Raw genomic sequence first — 20,004 nt, 5'->3', positions numbered from 1 at the left:
AAATTTCTTGTTTAGGTCTAGCCAGGAAAACTAATTGGTTAGGTTTATGCAGCAATACTATTTATAAGGTTTAGGCAAGTAAGTTACCCCAGTGATGAACCCCAGTCCCCTGGGTGAAAGTCCTGTGTTGATCTAGGGTCTACCCTACCCCAACCTCTTTGACTTTGGACTTTTCTCGCTGTTTATACTATGTCATCTGACACTTTGGGAATGAGAATGGGCTGTCTATAAAAGTCTATTGGACTATACTGCAGCTTAAAAAAATATGCCAAAGGGTATTCAGTGCCTTTAAAAGTGATGCCAGAAAGTCCTGACCAAGTGTCTGTATGTTGGTGGAGCAGATTGGTGCAGACAGTCCACCAAAACTGTATATCCACAATGAATGTACCTTGGACACCAGTGAAGATTGTCTCTATTCAATCAAAGACATCTCTGAGATTTGTTGCGTGACCAAGTCTGTATAGTTCATCCAGTGAGTGATCTCAGCTTAGATCCAGTATCTGGTAAACAAGCCAGTATTGTGTAAAACAAGCAAACAAAGGTCAGAATGAGTAATGGCAGCCAAAACGTGTGAGCATTCACCCAACTGGAAGTTTTCTACACAACCGAGTAATTTCCCAATTTCTCCTATTGCACTGTGATAGTACAGTTGTGACAATTTGTTAAATTTTACTATAAGCTGCATTTTTGGCAAATAGTCAAGATTAGTGTGGGGCTACCACATCCAGACATGGCACTGCAGTGAAGGGCATTAGAAATGGGGAGGGTTAATGAATATAGTGGGGCGACTATGCAATGGTTTTATCAGTAAAGCAGTTTTGGACCTTGGTTTCTCTTGATCTGTGTAGCTTAACATAGAACTTGCACATTTGTGGTCAATGCAATATTTTGTGTTGTAAGGCAGAATATTTATTCAAAGCACAGATAAGTGGTAGCATTGTAAAAGCAATCTAATAAGCTGTACAGCAACTCCAAATTCTGAAGGCTTATCTCTTATTGGCTACTAAAATATCAGTCACAAGACTGTTGGTGCATTTTAATGAAACTAATGGGAAAATATTTCAGTTAAGCTCTCACTACAAATCTTTTGAAGATGCTTTTGAAGATTCTTGTTTTGTTTGTCTTCTTTTTTAGAGGTAGTCACTGCTCTAAGAGACTGTTCAGCCAATGTTTTGTGCAGCAAGTTTTGTTTATGGTCTTTATCCATAGATCTTGAGAAACTCAAACATGTTGATTTCTGTTGATTGTGATGGTTCTCTTTCTTTTTGTCATCCATTGTTATTGTTTATGCTACACACTTGATTTTATAGCAGCATTTTGATTGGCTGTTGCATTAGCTCATGATGTGAAAGTGGAAGAATTCAAGTTTATGTTAGTGGGAGCTGGAGAGGCCACTGCATCTGTGTGTGTCGCCATCTTGAATTTGCTTGAATTAGCTTGCTTAAATTTGAAAAGGTAATGCCATGAGTGCACTCTCCTTTCTCACAAACTATTGATGAAGTACCCTTAGCAAGGCAATTAACTCATATGTTCATAAGCACACATGTGCAGCTGGCAGCAGTACAATTCTGTGGTTGCACTGCTTTCAGTGTTTGTAATCCTCCCTCCACATAATCACGAACTCTTACTTAGTCTTGCAACTTGTCTCCACTGGAGAGTGTGTGTTTTGATAGCACTCACACCAAAATCAATATAGTTACACAGAAGAAAAGGATGTTCTGATGTTTTTTGCATACATTCAAATTGATGTGTAGACACATGAGTGAATGAATATGCATGACAATGACCTCAGAACTAACCTTCATCCTCTAGAACAGCAGTCATTTCCTGAAAGCTGCTTGGAAAACTTTCCTGTCCACCTAAACTTTTTCCTTCCTAAAGAGTCAAAACTTGCAGTCTTCATGAAGGGACCATAATGGAGTCAGTGCTGGATACATAACCCATTGATTGATTGCACATTTATAACAATGTGGTCACTTGCTTAGCTAATGAGTGCTGTTGTATCAAAACTGACATTTATGAACAGTTTTTAAATACTTAGTCTATTAGACTTTGAACCATGTTATAAATGTGTGTACAGTATTGCTTTATTGTTGGCACTTTATAAGATTATTTGTTTTAATTAAAATTTGATGTGTCATGGCAAAATGTATTCTTGTTTTCTAGCAAGGTGATATTTGCCTCCTGTTTCTTTTTTTTTTTTTGTCTCTGTTTGCCTCCTAATTTTATGGGTAAATGGTTGTGTACAGATGCTGATCGAGCCCAGAAGCATGGCATGGATGAGTTTATTTCAGCCAACCCCTGTAACTTTGACCATGGCTCACTGTTTGAGTTGGTACAGCGCCTCACTCTGGACCACAGACTCAACGACTCCTACTCCTGCCTGGTAAGGAATGGTTTTATAACAATGTGACTCACTGTGTAAGGCTGTGTAGAAATAGCTGAGTGATGAATGAAAAACATGGTTTCTAAGAGAGAAGTTCAAACCCGGCCAAATCGCTCACCACCACATACATAACCAAATACGGCATAAAGAGGTCATATTTGGGTTGTCATTTTGAAAAGTTACAAAATTGTTGGATGCAGCTTGCTTAATTATACTATCAGAAAGGTGTTATGGGGGGGTTTTGACAGCTTTTGGACATTTGACAGATTTACTTCATGTTCTGAACACACCTTAAGAATCACTGAGGATGCACTAAGACACAGTCACTCACGTCATAATCAGGAGATCACAGAGCCATATATCCACCTAATCTACATTGTATTTACAGGTAAAGATATCAGTATTGGGTACAAAGCTGTCTAGCTAGCAGCCCTCTATGACATTTATATGTGCGCATTAACATCTGTTTACCTCAACACCTCATCACACAACAGTATTTGTGTTTGTTACCCACAGGGCTGGTTCAGTCCCGGTCAAGTGTTTGTCTTGGATGAGTACTGTGCTCGCTATGGCGTTCGAGGATGCCATCGGCATTTATGTTACCTGAGTGACCTTCTGGAGAGGGCGGAGAATGGAGCCATGATCGACCCTACCTTGCTGCACTACAGCTTTGCCTTCTGTGCCTCCCACGTCCATGGAAACAGGTGCAAATCACACTGCTGGCCAGTCTCATGTCCATCCCTTTCCCCCATGTACAAACTACCCTTGGATGCTAAAATTATTGGAACTCAAAATATCACTTTATTATTAAAACTGAATTTGGAGCTGGCAAATGATGACAAATTAGTGACAAACAAGCCAGTCCATACAGTTTTGATGTAGATATGACACCTCAACCCCTCTGTTTTATTTTACTTTTGAATTGTATCCTTCGATTTTGTTGTTTTCTCTTGCATGTCTGTTGGCTTTCATTTTGCATGTTGTTTGCACACTCACTTTTCATCTCTTTTTTCTTTTTTTTTCCCCTGAATAACCTCTTTACCTTGTTCATTTTCACAAAAATGGCCCTGCTCCACTATTCCCAAACCCCTGCAATTCCACAAAACCACACCTAGTCAACATGTGTCTAAGTTGTTAAACTGGCCGGTATCTGAGGCTGAACTTGAACAAGCTCTGTTTCCCTCTGCCCCTGATCTCCCTCCCCAAACTACTAAGAGAGAACTCAAAATCATTGAGTTCATAAGGAAAAAGGATCCCAGATCCCAAATTTTCTCAGCAATTAAAAGGTAAGTCATGTCTAGTCTATGTTGTACAGTCTAACTAATGGGGAAATATAAACATCTTGAAAAGGTTTTAACCAACGCTTATTATGAGCGATCCAAAATCACCATCGTGATACAGTCAGACAAGTTTTGAAACAAATCAGGTTTAACCCAATGAATCTAACTTGAACATGCTACAAGGTGTTCTTACTGGTTATGAGACAGTCTCAATTTTATACTGATACCTCTCTGAGACCCACATAAACAAACATGATCTTTGAGAAGATTGGCAATTTCAATGTAATTATTGTCAATGCTGCTCACTAGGTCATATTGTAACAGGTAGGTCTAGACTTAGCTTTTATTGTCATTCAGTAGACAGCAAGTGTACACCGAATGAAATTTCATTTAAAACAAGCTCAGCACGGGGTTCAGAAATATTTTAAAAAGGTAAATAAAAAAAGTGTGTAGTGATATGTACAGGTATGTTTAAAGGATGTTAAAATAAACAGCTGAGTTTTGTAATACAGTGGTTTTCAAAGTAGGGGCTGGGGCCCCCTGGTGGGGTGCCAGGGGGCGCTAGGGGGCCCTCAGAAAATTGGAGGGAAGTTAAGAAAAAAAAGCAAAAAAGCATAACATGTTAGTTAATAATATTCTTATGCTAAACAAATGTAATACTTATTGAATAGCGAATAGTGGAATTTCCCCTCGTGGGACTAATAAAGGAATATTGAATTGAATTGAATTGAATTTAGTTGAATTGAATTGAATAAAAGAAAATCATTCTAAAAGTTGCTGTTTCTTTACATATTTTGTAGCATTGTCGGTGGGCTTGCAAAGGGGGTCCCCGGCCAGAAGCTAATGCTGTTTGGGGGGCCATGGCATGGAAAAGTTTGGGAACCCCTGTTGTAATACATACAGTATGTGAAATAGAACAGTGAGTGGAGTAACTTGCGGGAATATTCAGTAAGTTGAAAATAGCAGCAGGAATATGCAGTAAATTAAAAATAAGCAGCATAAATATATACTAAGGTTAATTTAAAATGCAGTTGTGAAGAGTGACCTGAGGTGGTAACAATGGTGCAAAAATACTCATTTTGAGGCAAGCAGTCTGATTGCCTGGGGGGAAAAGCTGTTGCAGAACCTGGAGGTCCTGCACCGAATGCTGCAGAACCTCTTTCCAGAGGCCAGCAGGGAGAACAGACCATGGTTGGGGTGTGAGGAGTCCCTGATGATGTTACTGGTATGGGACATGCAGTGTTTGGGTGCAATGCCCTGAATGGAGGGGAGAGAAGTCCCAGTGATTTTCTCTGTTGTCCTCACCGCTCTCCTCACGTTCTTCCAGTCAGCAGCACTGCAGACTCCACACCACACAGAGATTCAGCTTGTCAAGATGCTCTCTATGGTGCTTTTGTAGAAAGTAGTGAAGATGGGCGCGGGCAGGTGGGCTCTCCTCATCCTGCGCAGAAAGTGCAGGTGTTGTTCTGCCCTCTTGTCTAGTGACACAGTGTTCACTGACCAGGTGAGGTCGTCCGTGATGTGCACCCCGAGGAACTTGGTGCTGCTGACAACTACCACAGCTGTGTTGTTGAGGAGAAGTGGAGTGTGAATGGGCTGGTTCTTCCTGAAGTCAACAATGATCTCTTTGGTTTTATCCACGTTCAGGATCAGGTTATTGTCTTTGCACCAGCCCACCAGCTGCTCCACCTCCTCTCTGTAGGCCAGGTTGTTGTTGTCCCTGATAAGGCCTACCACTGTTGTGTTGCCTGCAAACTTCACAAAGTGGTTGGTGGCAGCCCTAGGGGCGCAGTCATGCGTCATCAGGGTGAACTGCAGGGGGCTCAGGACACAGCCCTGAGGGGAGTGTGTGCTGAGGGTGATGACACTGGAGGTGTTCTGTCCGACCTGCACCGACTGCGGTCTTTCGGTGAGGAAGTGAGGAAGCAGCCAGTTGCAAGGGGATGGGGGGGGGGCGCTGGTGCTGAAGCCCAGGGATCCCAGTTTTTTTTACCAGATGCTGTGGAATGATTGTATTGAACTGAAGTCCAGAAACAGCATGAGTGTTTTTCTGCTCCAGGTGTTCAAGGCTCAGGTGGAGAGCTGTGGAGATGGCGTCCTCAGTGGAGCGGTTCCGCCGGTAGCCAAACTAGCAGGGGTCGAATGTGGGAGGGAGTCTGGAGATGATATGCTCCTTTACCAGCCTCTCAAAGCACTTCATTATAATGGGAGTGAGTGTGACGGGCTGGAAGTCATTGGGTGTTGTGGTCTAAGGTTTCTTTGGCACTGGGATGATGGTGGCAGACTTGAAACATGATGGGACTTTGACTTGATACAATGAGGTGTTAAAGATGTCCGTTCAGCTGATCTGCACATTCTCTGAGCACTCGTCCAGGAATGTTTACGACCCAATTGTACCATCAGTACACAGAAGTTGCTTTCACCAACTTTGATCTCAGGCATGACAGAGACGGATAAACCACAGTACAGATAAATGTCCCATTCTGAACTACACTCTCTGAAAGTACAAGATGCGGCACGATCAATGTTCCGTTCTGAACTATTTAGTTAGTCAGATACTGAAGGCAGAGGTATTTACCAGAGAACAATAAGATCAGGTGAAGTCAAAGGCAGGCAGGTCCAGTAACAAGAGATCAGTCCAAAAGTAAATGCTGGAGAGTTATTCATAAGACAGTCTGGCAACGCGTGAGTGTGGCAGAGCAGCTTAAATACTGCACTGATAGGTATTGAGAATCAGGTGAGGATCAAGTGAGTGGGCAAGTGGGTGTGGCTGGCAAGGGGAGTGAGAGTGGAAAGGTACTGGCAGGTGAGCAGATGACAAGGAAATGGCAGCAGGTAGGAGACTGAATATACTGTGACACATATTCCCTTCAAATCAGAAGAAATGATTTACAGCATGCAGACCCAAAGAGCCTATGTTTTTATTTTCCCTTACATAGTTTTGCAGTGAGTAGTATGTTAATCAGTTAAAAGGACACAGGGCAAGATTTTTCTTCAGAGAATTTTTTTTGACATCATATTTTGTAATTATGGCTGTTACTGGATTAGGATCAGCAAAGAGAAAAAGAAGAGTTAATGGAAGAAGAAGAAGAAGAAGAAGAAGAAGAAGAACAACAACAACAACAACAACAACAACAACAACAACAACAAAAACCCTTGGTTGGTTGTTCAAAAGATGGACAGAACTGTAGGATTTGAAAAGTTTCAAAACTGATCCTGAATTGGCCCTCTTCCTCCTGGACAGGTATGTCCAACAAAATTACTATTACATAGCAATCCAAATCTTTTAGTTGTTAAGTGTTAGTGAAGCAGTGGCTTTGAGTTTTCCCCTTTGCGTGTGTGTATGGTGTAAGATAGCTGTCAAAAAGACATGTCCATAATTAAAGTTTCGTATTTGCAAAGTTAACAATTTGTGTGTCATAAAAGTTGTTTTACACAAAATTCTGCTGTCATATACGTGAGTCTGTGAAACTGGGGTTGGGTTACGATTGTTTTTGTATGAGTATGAGTCTAAAAGCTGTGAGTACAAAGTCTTCAGAATACAACTAATTTTTCTACGACTATGAAGTCTTCGCTGTGAATATGAATTCAAGTTTACGGGTACGAGTTGAAAAGTGCTGAAATGACGTCACTGAGGTCACAGTCAAGTCGCAGGGGAAAGTAATCGATCAGCGATTCCTCCAACTGCGCATGTGCATGCCCCAGACGCAAACACGCAGGGCAACGCCACCACAGAGAGACTTCACAGGTAACGTCAATAATAACATGCATAACTATTATTGATTTCATAAAATCAAACCATTTTATACAATATACATTTCTTGGACTCACATACTTATTGCTTTAGCTTGCAAGCTAAAGATATTTACATGCCGATGAAGCTAGCTTTGTGCTATCGTTACTGGGTGCTATCATTCATAATTTTCAACCAGAGCAATAACAATCAAGCCAGATTTGGGATGAATTAATGTGAACCAGTAATTTTGTGTAAAGTTAACATGGAACGAGTGAGAAGGTTGATATGGAGAAATAAACCCGGACATGCTTATTGCACGGTTGAAACGAGTGAAATTATAAATTTTAGACAATAAGTTACTGGTTCACAGTAACTCATCCCAAATCTGGCTTGATTGTTAATGCTCTGGTCGAAAATTATGAGGACAGTGCATTTTTTTGAGGGGTAACGTTATATGTTTCATAGCTGTAACTAATTAGCACTGGCCCACTTTTAATCCTAGTAATGATAGCACTAAACTAGCTTCATCGGCATGTAAATATCTTTATCTTCCAAGCTAAAGCAATTAGTATGTGAGTTCAAGAAATGTATATTGTATAAAATGGTTCGATTTTATGAAATAAATAATGGCTATGCACATTATTATTGATGTTACCTGTGCAGGACTCTCAAGTTTTGAACTGTGTTCAGAGTGAGATTTTGGCTGCGGCAGTGAGGGTTGGGGTGGAGACAGGGGTCTGATCTGATAAATGATACATAAATTGGTACAAATAAAAATATTTATTCAATTCAGCATTTCTTAGTGCAAGTGTGTGTGTGTGTGTGTGCGCGCGTGCATGCACTGTGTCTGTAACCCCGCCCTTCCCCATCCTGCTTAGTGCATAAAAAAAAAAACAAAGCGGCTCCCTGGCAGGAGATGGCTCTGATCGTTCACTTCAAAGAGCGGCTCTACGAGCCGTTTCGTTTGCGACCGACACATCACCACTTCCTCTACCTGTTCCACTGTTTTAAAAAATAGTGGCGCAACTTGGGGGGCGTTATCCTGGTAAATTCTCTGTGTGAGAAATACAAGATATAGCGTGTGAGCATGTGAATGGGTTGAAGTGCGTGGGCTCTATTTTCGACTCCGCCGCTGGCGCGGTGCAAAGTCAGGTCCGCTTAGCCGATGGGCCGTGGCAGCGCATACTTTGGAATTTTCGTGCACTGCGCCACCGGCGCATTTCCACCTCCTTCTCATCTCAGTCCCACCCAGCGGCGCAACTCGGAAAGAGGGAGGGGAGAAGGCGTGGAGTGGGTTTGGCACAGCCAAGTCAAATCTTCACCAATCACAGCAGCTCCTCGCCTCACCTTTAAGAACGCCGCCCGCCAGGCGCATGGCAAGTTTCCAGGAGACTGACGTCACTCATGTCTCCTGACATCCGTTTGTATTACTTTGCACTCCCATTTGTATATACTGTTTATTTTTCTCAGTATATATATATTGTTTTATATTCTGTTCTATATTTTGTGGTATATTTTGTTTATATATATATTGTCAAAATAAATATTTTGTTTTATATTTGCTTTTTATATATATAGTTCTCTCTCTTTTCTTTCTTTTCTAATTTTATTCTAATTCTATTCTTGTAAGGAGCACTGCAACAAAAACAATTTCCCCTTGGGGATAAATAAAGGATTTCTGATTCTGATTCTGATGTCTAAATATGAGGTCTTTAGATGGTAAATCCTCCTGCTCCTCATCCTCCTCAAAGCAATGATGTACTCCATCTTTGTAGATAACGTTAAGCATTACTATGATTACATTTGTATTTGGAATGAAATGACGTGGGTAATAGCAGACAACGATCATCACTTACATTTTTTCCGTGTGTCTGTCTCTCTCTGTCTCTCGAGTGCTCTGAGATAGATGCAGTATATATGCTCTGTAGGATGCCACGGCTGATTCTGGTTGGCACAGCGACGTTAATTGATTAGTTCGCATCCCTGTTTCACCTGTGTACATTCAGTCAGGGTGAGTGACCATTACGCGTGCCGAACGCGCTTGTGATGTCGTCAGATGAGATGCTGATCAAAATATAGGTCTGACTGTACAGTATGTGCTGACTCAGATAGTTGCATTGAATCGTCGCTGTTGCTAATTATTGATCGCAGTGTGCGTTTGATGACTGACCGAGCACTGCTGAAAACACCGTTAAAACCACATTGCCGTCTTGTTGACGGTGTGATATATGACGTCATCAACCTCGTTTTCAGTGGATAGCCGTTATCATCTAGCAGCCACCCATGCAGAGGGGTGTCCCCCTGAAAGACTGCAGGGATGAACGAGTCATGTGTCGACCCGGGGAAAGTGGCATACACGTTTGTCACCAGGCAGTTTGAGTCACAGATCACCAGACATCCCTGTTTCACCTGTGTACATTCGGTCAGGTTGAGTGACCATTACGCGTGCCGAACACGCTTTCGATGTGGTCAGATGAGATACCGATCAAAATATACAAATTTAGGTCTGACTGTATGTGCTGAATCAGATAGTTGCATTGAATTGCGGCTGTTGCTAATAATTGATCGCAGTGAAATGCCAGACACTGTGGAAACCTGCCTGTGAGGTATTGGTGACGTGAGCACACGACTCCGCCGGTTTATGAAGATCCACTTGCGCCGCTGGCGCACAGAGTTGACCAGGTCTGGGGTGGCGAGCTTTCAGCGCACTTTTACGCCGCCAGCGCAGACCGAAATGGTTGAAAATTCCAATGCGCCGGCTCATTATGCCGACACCTCCCCCCTACTGCGCCGCAATGCCCATCCTGGCGCACCTCTGTATGCCTCGGTTTACCAAAATACCAAGTGCGCCATGCGCCTGCCTGCGCTGCTCAAAAATACTACTGCACCGGCGGTGCAGCCTGCACCACGCCGGCTGCGGAGTTGAAAATAGAGCCCCATGTGTCTCACGCCCAATGGTTGAGACTTGAGAACTTTGCCAGTGAAGTCTCTCTGGAGATGGTGACGTTGCCCTGCATCTTTGCGTCTGGGGCATGCGCATGCGCAGTTGGAGGAATCGCCGATGATTACTTTCCCCTGCGACTTGACTGTGACCTCAGTGACATCATTTCAGCACTTTTCACAGTGAAGACTTCGTAGTCATAGAAAAATGAGTTGTATTCTCGAGACTTTGCGCTCACAGCTTTTAGACTCATATAAAAACACTCGTAACCCGAGTTACACATTGTGACAGCCAGCCTGCCCACACCCTCATAACCACCCTCTGGTGCACTGTGCGGCACCGATTCGCAGAGGCCGGATGGCTCTGCTTTATAAAAAATCTCCACCTCCAGTGTTAGTTTGATGCCGGATAGTGCGCAACAAAGCATCGGAGCTCCTGTACAGAAAAGGGAGCCGTTCATCCTCACCTCTCGTACCGCCACGTTCCCGCACCGTCTCCGTTGTGACCCAGACCTCATCCAGGTATCCACTCCTGCCACTTCTTCTTATCTCCGTCCATTTTGCCATAACTTGTCAGGTAATCTGATATCTTCATTCATCTCCATTATTGAAAGTTAGCAAGTACGCTTATTCCCTCAGTTCATTCATTTCCTCATTCCACTTTTTCTCCCCGCATCTTGCTCTCAGCAACCCCACCCCTCCGGAGCAGTTTGAAAACCTTAAAGACTGACAGTGACTATACCACTCAGGTAGTCGTTTTTTTCTGGGTTTTTTTCTATCACTCGGACTGAGGCGCTTTTTGTTCTTTATGAATTTTTTTTTGCTTTGTTCTGAAGGGTTTCATCGTTTTTGTGTTTGGGAAAAGACTGTATATATATATATATATATATATATATATATATATATATATAATTTATTTATTTATTTATTTTTTGATTGAACTGTCTTAACTGCCACGCTGTGACTCTGGGATCCACAAATACAGTGTTTGTGTTAACTACAATATTTTGTGCTGTTGTGATTTGGTGGTTATTTTCATGAGTGAAGGTGTGCATGGTCAAATGTATTGCCTTTGTGTATGTTGATGTGGGGAAAAAGAAATGTGTCGGGTTATATGAAAAATAATAATAGGTAAGAACTTAACTGACTGACTGAATCAAACATCTTATATGTCAGGAGAGAGACCTGGCTGGCGCCCGAAAAGAAAGAAAAAAAAAACCTCCTGCCCTCACATGCCCACAGAAAACTGTCACATAAAAAGTGGCGCCCAACGTGGGGCCCAAAATAAAATTTGAAAAACAAACAAAAAACACTCGTGAATAACTTAAAAGAGCAACCAAACAAAAGCACCTGTGATAATTGTGGACAATAAAATCTTTATTTTGGAAACCAAGGAACAAAGGAAAGCAAAATGGCAGCCCAGATAACAAAAGACATTAATTCAATGTTGGATTTTGGTCAGATTTGTTATTTTTGGTTGAGGTTGAAAAAGCTATGTTGATTCAATGTTTAATCACAGATACCATTTCAACATTTGAAAAAAAGTTTTTGAATCAATGTAGAATAGATGATGACTTTTCAATGTTGAAATGCCCTACAGTGAATTGACATGATTTCAATGTGTGGTGCTGATACTGCTTCGCCCCCTCCCTCCCTCTGCAAGACCATTGAGATCTCAAGGGACTTCATTTTTCAAAGGCGCTTTTGTGGCTTGTAGTTGCCATAATTCAACCATCCGTGTCTAAAGTTCTTCTCTGTGTGCGAGCAATACAAACTGGTAAGTCATTGAGAATATAATTTATTTTGCTGTTCAGATACCATCACCTGGCAGTCATTGTTTGACTTAATGTTAACTTTTTTTAAATCATTGCCCTGCGGTGAAAAACTTGTATGTACCTTCCCAGATAGCAAAATACAGTGATTCAACGTTGAATTTTGGTGAAATTGGTTATTTTTCGTTGAAGTTGAAAAATCTATGTTTATTCAATATTTAATTAGAGCTACCATTTCAACATTTGAAAAAATGTTGTTGAATCAGCATTGTATAGATGCTGGGTTTTCAATGTTGAAATGTCAACATTAAATAGACATGGTTTCATTGTATGGCATGCTGTGGCTGTGCACCTGTGCCCCCGCCCACGAGACTTGCTCTCTCCTGAGACCAAACCAGTTCAAACCAGTCAACAGTTGGCAGCGGTTGGCAGCTTTTAGCGGCTTTTATTATCTTCGAGTGACAAAAGAAGACAAACTGGTAAGTCCTAATGAGAACACAATGTATTTTCACCAGCATGTCAACTTTGTGAATTATTACCGTGAGGTTGTAGCTTATTAGCGTCGTTAGCATTAGCTAGTGCTAGCATTCTAGATAACGCTAGCTAACGCTAGTGTGTCCGTGTGCAGAGGCTACGCTGAGGGTTCAGGGTTTCCCCCAGTGTATTATAAGCCTGGCGGGCCACCAGGCTTTACTTGCCCCCTGCCAGGCTAACGCTACGTTCCCACCAAACGCGATGAAAATTATTTAATCGCACTCCAACTGAAATCGCGTCGCGCCAGACGCTCCAGTTTTGACGCTGGTACAAAAACCCCTTGTGGCGTCATCGCGTCGCGCAACAAGCCCGCCCAACAACAACATTTCTTCCGCCATTTCATTCTCTCGTCGACCACGTCCATACGTCAGCACGTCGATGACGATCTCAACGCTGATAGGCTGTCGCGGCGTGTCTTCACACGAATCTGCCGCAAAAGTTCAACTTTTTCAACTCGAGCGATGAAGCGATAACGCGATGAAGCAATAACGCGATGGGGCGACGCGATGAGAGCGATTTTCGCGGCCAACGCGTCCATCGCGCATCGCGTCCATCGCGTCGCCCGGCAAAATGACGCTTCAAATCACGTATGCTTCATGCAATTTGCCTTGCATAAAGCATATTTAAAACCTACAGATGAAGGCTGAAAAGTGCTGTAATGGTCCTTTAATTAATAACATTGTTGCAATGTAGAATCAATGTAATTTCAATGCATTTATAAATGAATCAATATTGATTCTATGTTCAGATTAATTGACAATTCTACATTGTTTCAATGTTGAAAATGATGTAGTTGAATAAGTATTGAATCAATGTTTAGACTGATTGAAAATTCAACATTTTTTCAATGTTGATCATAAAGAGCGCTTTCAATGTTACTTTCAATGTCTGACATCAATGTTGATTCAATTTTAAGTCATGACCATATCTCAATGTTGATTCAATGGATTTTTGCTTTCTGGGAGCTCTGTCAGAGAGTGCACATGAAATGGAAGGATCACAGGAAATCCATTCTGCCGCTCCGGAGTTACCACTAACATCTCATTTGTTGCTGGACATGGAAATGGACCTCTCTGTTGTCAATGACCTTGTGGTTCCCCTGAAACCTGCAAATATGGAAAGTGAGGAAAACGGAGGGAAGAAATCTCAGTTTGTTATTTCATCCTCTGCAGACAAATCATTTAATCCTGAGATTCAACAGCTGCTGGAAACCCTTGCTAAAGTGCAAAGACACCACCAGCAGTGACTGATCAATGACTGATCTACTGCATGAACAACAAAAGAGTATTTTTGAACACATGAATCAACAACTCGAATATATGAGAACACAGTTTAATACAGCACTTGGATGGAGATTAAAACATCATCACACTGAGTTGCTCAAGGATCTTCATTCTGTCCTCACCCCCATATCTGAGGCCATAACTTACCTGCAGGAGGAGCTCTCTTCATGCAAAGACTCCATGAAAACACTGTCAGATGAGTTTAACATAGGAAAAGGCAGCACCCTTGGGCATGCTAGTGTTCAAACAAATCTACAGGTAGAACCTGTACTCACCTCTAACTGCCATCAATTATACTCCACCACACATCCTGATGTGCCAGAGGTCAACTTTGGGTCACCTGGAGGAACCACACTTCAAGGTGAATCAAGGAGCAGGTTCATGGGCACATGTCCTGTCAGGATAGTATTCCCCACTTTTGGAGGTCTAAACGATCCATCAGATCCACTTCAGTACCTGGAAAGATGTGAGGATTTCCTAGCTCTTAATCCCCTTACTGATGAGAAGCTCATTGCCACCCTAAGAAATGTACTCCATGGGACTGCAAGAGACTGGTGGGATGTGGCCCGTCATAAAATTCATACCTGGAAACAATTTCAGGAACACTTCCGTGCTGCATTTCTGTCAGAGGATTATGAGGATGAAATGGCAGAGAGGGTTCGAAACAGAGTTCAAACGGAGGGAGAAAGTGTGCGAGATTTTGCCTACATGTACCAGGCCCTGTGCAAACGCTGGAAAGCCAACATTGAAGAAGAGGAGATCATTAAAATGATTTTAAAGAACATAAACCCTCAATTAGCCAGTCAGTTGAGGAGCAGCAGAGTCACCTCTGTTGATGCACTTGTCCGCCTGGGTCAGCAACTAGAAAAGGACAGAGAGAATCAGTCACACTACGAGCAGAGGAAGACTTTAAAGAAAAACCCTAAACCTGCTGCATCTGACCCCACCGTTCTACCCCCTATCAGGGAGAACCCTGGGCAACAAAATTAACCCAATTCTAACAAAGCCCCTCAAGTTTACTGTTGGCACTGTAAAGGAAGCCATGCACCAGCATCTTGTCCCCAGTTAAACTCAAACAGAGTTTCTTCTTCACCTAGGCCTCAGCAGCAGCACCTAAACAGACCAACTTACCACCAAGGAGGTCATGCTACACTTGGCTCCCTTGTTCCTCAAAACCACTCTGAAGCAGAAATCTCTGTTTTTCCTTCCGACAGTACCCTCCCCTGCCAACTGATAGTGCCATTGAAAGTTGGTCCATGGAAAGGAACCGCCATTCTGGATACTGGGTCCTCATACACTCTAATCAGTGAGAGTGTGTGGTCAGTAGTAAAAGGGCAACAGGATGTGTTAAAGCCCTGGACAAGGGGGCCTCTGTACCTGGCAGATGGAGAAGGACGACAGCCTTTAGGATGGAATGAAATGACCGTCACCATTCAGACTCAGTCAGTAGCATTGCCTTGTGTTGTTCTGCCTGTTCACAGCCTCGCTTTCCCTGCAGTAGTTGGACTGAACTATATCCATTTTTCTGGCCTACAATTTGATGTCTACTGGTTCAAAGTTAATAAAACACACCGGTACTCATTCTTAAGACAACCTGTACTAAGTTCAAAACTTGAACATGCAGCTCACCTTGCTTTTTTGTGCAAAAGCACCTGCTAGTCTGGTACCTCCTCCGCCCTGTCATGATCCCCTGGAGGCTGCCATCAGAAATTCCTCCCTGGATGACTTTGGAAAAATGCAGCTGTTATGTCAACTACAGAACAACTCTGATGTCTGCACAGCCACATTAGGTAGTACTAAAGTACTTAGGCACAAAATTTACCTCGCTCATGAGGTACCCATCAAACAGAAACCTTATCGTGTGTCACCATCCAAGCTCCAAATTATTAAAGAACAGGTGGAGGAAATGTTGGAAAAAGACATTATCGAGCCCTCGACCTCACCTTATGCTGCTCCAGTAGTGCTTGTGCCAAAAAAACAGGACCCAAAACCAAGGTTCTGCATTGACTACAGGAAGCTGAATGCAGCTACTCAGACCGATGCATATCCCTTGCCCAATATCCAGGAGATTTTGGAGTCTTTGGCTGGAGCTGTTGTCTTTACCACCTTGGACGTCAACAGTGGGTACTGGCAGGTGGAAATGGATAAGGACAGCAAGGAAAAAACTGCCTTCATCTGCCCCCTTGGCCTCTATCAGTTCAAGGTGATGCCGTTTGGACTTAAAAACGCTCCAGCTACCTTCCAGCGGTTGATGGAGATTGTCTTATCTGACCTAAGGGGAAAAATCTGTTTTGTTTATTTGGATGATATTATCATCTATTCAACCACCTTTGAACAACACAGTTATGACATACAAGCAGTTCTGGACAAGTTGAGAGACGCTAACCTCACTGTGAACATGAAGAAGAGTCAGTTCTTCCGGACATCACTTAAGTTCCTTGGTCACATTGTGTCAGCTGCTGGAGTTGCAGTTGATGCTGAAAAAACAAAGGCAGTACAGGAATTTCCCATCCCACAGAACATCCAAGAACTTCAAAGGTTTCTTGGGATGGCAGGATGGTATCATCGGTTCGTACCCAATTTCTCCCAGCTGACAGAGCCGCTCAATACTCTCAAACGAAAAGGAGCACAATTTATCTGGACAACTTCATGTCAGGCTGCTTTTGAGTCCCTAAAACAACTACTGGTTTCTCCTCCAATACTGGGGCATCCTGACTTCAACCTCCCTTTTGTTGTGTATACTGACGCTAGTGACATCAGGTTAGGAGCCGTCCTAGCTCAGCAGACAGGACTGGGAACAGAACAGGTGATCGCTTTTGCCAGCCGGACCTTAAATCAGGCTGAAAGAAACTACTCCACGACCGAGCAGGAATGTCTCGCTGTCATCTGGGCTATAGAGAAGTGGAGATATTACTTGGATGTCAAACATTTCACCGTGGTCACCGACCATTCTTCTCTTGTTTGGGTTTTTAAAACCCATAAACCCAGCACACGACTGATCCGGTGGGCTCTTCGCTTCCAAGAATTTTCTTTCACAGTCGAGTATCTTAAAGGTAAATATAATACTGTACCTGATGCTCTGTCCCGGGCCCCAGTTTTTGACTTCAATCAATCATTGGCTACTTGCGCTGTTGTGCTACGTTCCAAGAGAGATACATCCAAGCATCTCCATGTTACAGATGAAGCCATCTGGAGGGCACAGCAAGAGGGTGATGACATTCACAGCCTGTACGAGAAAATTACAGACACCGGGGAAGTTACAGAAACACCTACATCGAAATATACAATTTTGGAGGATAAAGTGTACCGTGTGTTACAATTACCCCACAAGACTCTATACCAGGTGTACATCCCTCCTTCACTTCGACCACAGTTACTCCATCATTTCCACAATGACCCACTATCTGGCCATTTTGGAAGGTACAAGACCTATAAAAGGTTGCAAGCTCTTGTGTACTGACCCAAGATGAGTCTAGATGTGAGTGATCATGTGCGATGCTCAGTGGCGTAGCTAGGCTGTATTCCACATGGGTTTTGAGGTCAAAGGGGCCCGACATTGGACACGCGAATACACTGCATGAAAAACCACATTTTCGACCCGTAAATCCCTGCGAATTTCGTTGATTTTCGGCGATTTACGGCAAGTTTACGGGGAACTTCGCCGGCTCCGAAAATCGTCGGAAACGAACCATCTGTCGGTGGGGGGCGGGGTTAATCGCGCCTTTGCAAAGGTGCGAATAGCTCTAATTAGCACATGAATGCTACCGACGTTGATCTACTCAGGCTGGCCTGCTGACTTCACAAACAACCATTGGATGATTCCACAGGCATTTTAAAAGGAAACCATCATGATTGGATAGCAACTCCAATCACATGAGTGAGTGATCATGTGATTGGATGACAACTCTGCTGCTATTGGTCATCTGTGCGCCACAAATAATAATAATAATAAAATAATAATAATAAATACATATTAAATGAAATACTATATAATAAATTAATATATTAAAAATTGTTATTATATTGTTATATTTATATATATATAAAATATAAATGATATATATATTTTATTTGATTGATGATTCATTGATTTATTTGGCAGTCCACCTTCTACACTACCACACAGTAGAACACAAAGAACACAGTTGACAGAAACATTTTGAAAAAAAGTCTTTAATGAAATCGTGACACACACATTAACAAGGATCAACCAAGTAAAATCAGTGACTACTGGGGGAAAAAAGCAAGGAAATGTGCAGAGGGGTTCACTGATAAGAGTCTCTGGGTTGGGCCATGCCGCTGGTCCATGGTGCGTGAAAAAGAGTCTAAGGCCTCTGGAAATGCTTCTTTGCTGCCTCTGGGTCATACTGAGTTGGCGCCTGTCGCTTTGAAGGGGACTCGATGCGAAGCCTCTTGCGGTGTGTCGCCACATACTTTGGGTCGCTCTCCAGCCTATCTTGCAGTGTCTGGCAGAGTTTGGAGAGCCAGGACACTCCTTCTTGCTTCCAGCAGCTGTAAATACAGGTATTAATATAATATTAGTACTGCTAAGAAACAATAACACATGATAACATATGTGAGCATGTTTGTCAAAAACAATGCAGCTAATAAATAAAATTCAGCCCATTTTTACATTGTTGTGAAAATAAAGCGGCATTCATGGGACTCTTACCTGCTTCCTTCTTTGTCTGCTGCGAGCTGAAATCTTCACAGTTGCTGCCTGAACTGAAAGAGCTGGCTCCTCCACACCATCTCATAATATGTCTTACAGGCCGCTGGAAGAATATATATATTGGTTTGAAATAATTAAGGCAGGCTTCAGTAAAAACAACAACAAGAAACAACAGAAAGGGTTTAAAAGACTGCTGTCCACACCATCCATGTCTGGACTCCCAGTTAAAGTCGCCATCAAATATGACGTCACCGTTTCGTTGTGGGGCGAGTTTAGTCTGTAAAATGCAAAAAGTACAAGCAGGTCATGCAACGTTTACATTTACTTATATTCTGCAGAATATTTCCTGTGCATTTTAATAACTTACCCCTGCTCAGGTTCATATCGCCTGTCGTGTCCGTCACTATTGTGCAGACGTCGCACCTTTTCCTTTAAAATACAAAATACATTGTAATGTTAAATGGAACGTGAACGGTTACCAAACGTTCGGAACGTAGTGCAATAGGAATAATAAAGGTTTGGCGCCCTAAAAACTGCACAATGTGGTACTAAATGCTAACGTTACGTACGTAACTTACCCACCCGTCTCTTCGTCTCCGCAGCTGCAGTTCGGTCGGGGCTGCTCCTCCAGAGCGAGCAGTCTGGCTTTTATCACGGCCATTCTCCTCGCCAACTGCGCCATCAGCTGCGTTAGCAGTCGAGACAATCCACTGAAGACGCTCAGCAGTTTCTTCTCTAAATTGTTTGGACTTTCTGGATATGGTCGCTCCGCAGCCAGGCCGTCCACTCGTCGCAGATGAGTGCCTTCTGGGATGAACTGAAGACGACGTTAAAGTTTAGCAGGATCCGAAACATAACTGTTGTAATCCAAGCTCGATTCGCGTTCACAGACGCGCCGAGGTCGTTTTCTGCCGACGTCATTGCGTCGGAGGAGGCGTCCAATCATATGCGAGGTCGCGCTCTCGGAATTTCTCGCGAGACCATTTTTGTTGCGTAGAATGAAAAAAATTGTGACCAGTGTCCAAGAACTGTAGATGCTTTAATTTTCACAATTTTGATTTAGCAATTTAAGTGGAAAATTAAAGACCTTTGAGAGTCAGGACACAAAAAAATCTTTGTATTCTGTAGGCACAGAACACACACACACACACACACACACACACACACAAAATCCCAATTTGCATTTGTATAGCTTTGCAGCATTTACATTTGCATTTTAACACCTCATGGTCACAGTGGCTGAGAGAGAACTTCCATGGCAATTTACAGTGACGGAAATTGATGGAAATGTGACTTTTCATCCAGTGATAGAGGACAGAAAAAAGCCAAAAAAGTAAGGAATAAGTAAGCCAGGAATACACCATGACAGTGATTAGAATTGAAATAGCTGCCTTGTTTTAT

The 20,004-nt window shown here is 42.7% G+C and overlaps 1 protein-coding gene across 4 annotated transcripts in view; it reads left to right on the top strand.

Moving 5' to 3' along the window:
- cadpsa (Ca2+-dependent activator protein for secretion a) overlaps positions 1 to 20,004 on the top strand; it is a 335,946-nt gene that overhangs the window by 213,271 nt on the left and 102,671 nt on the right. For 3 of the 4 annotated variants that reach the window (XM_070958180.1, XM_070958178.1, XM_070958172.1), the window contains exons 12-13: positions 2,250 to 2,386; positions 2,903 to 3,090. In XM_070958180.1, coding sequence (XP_070814281.1) covers positions 2,250 to 2,386; positions 2,903 to 3,090 — 325 coding nt within the window. Of the gene's footprint in view, positions 1 to 2,249; positions 2,387 to 2,902; positions 3,091 to 3,501; positions 3,673 to 20,004 lie in introns of all 4 variants that reach the window. The other variant, XM_070958164.1, reaches the window with a different exon arrangement.

This window comes from Chaetodon trifascialis, chromosome 3 (assembly GCF_039877785.1).
Source record: "Chaetodon trifascialis isolate fChaTrf1 chromosome 3, fChaTrf1.hap1, whole genome shotgun sequence".
NCBI classification, from domain to species: domain Eukaryota; kingdom Metazoa; phylum Chordata; class Actinopteri; order Chaetodontiformes; family Chaetodontidae; genus Chaetodon; species Chaetodon trifascialis.
Note: the sequence above shows the minus strand (reverse complement) of the source record. Positions and strands in the feature narration are given on the sequence as shown.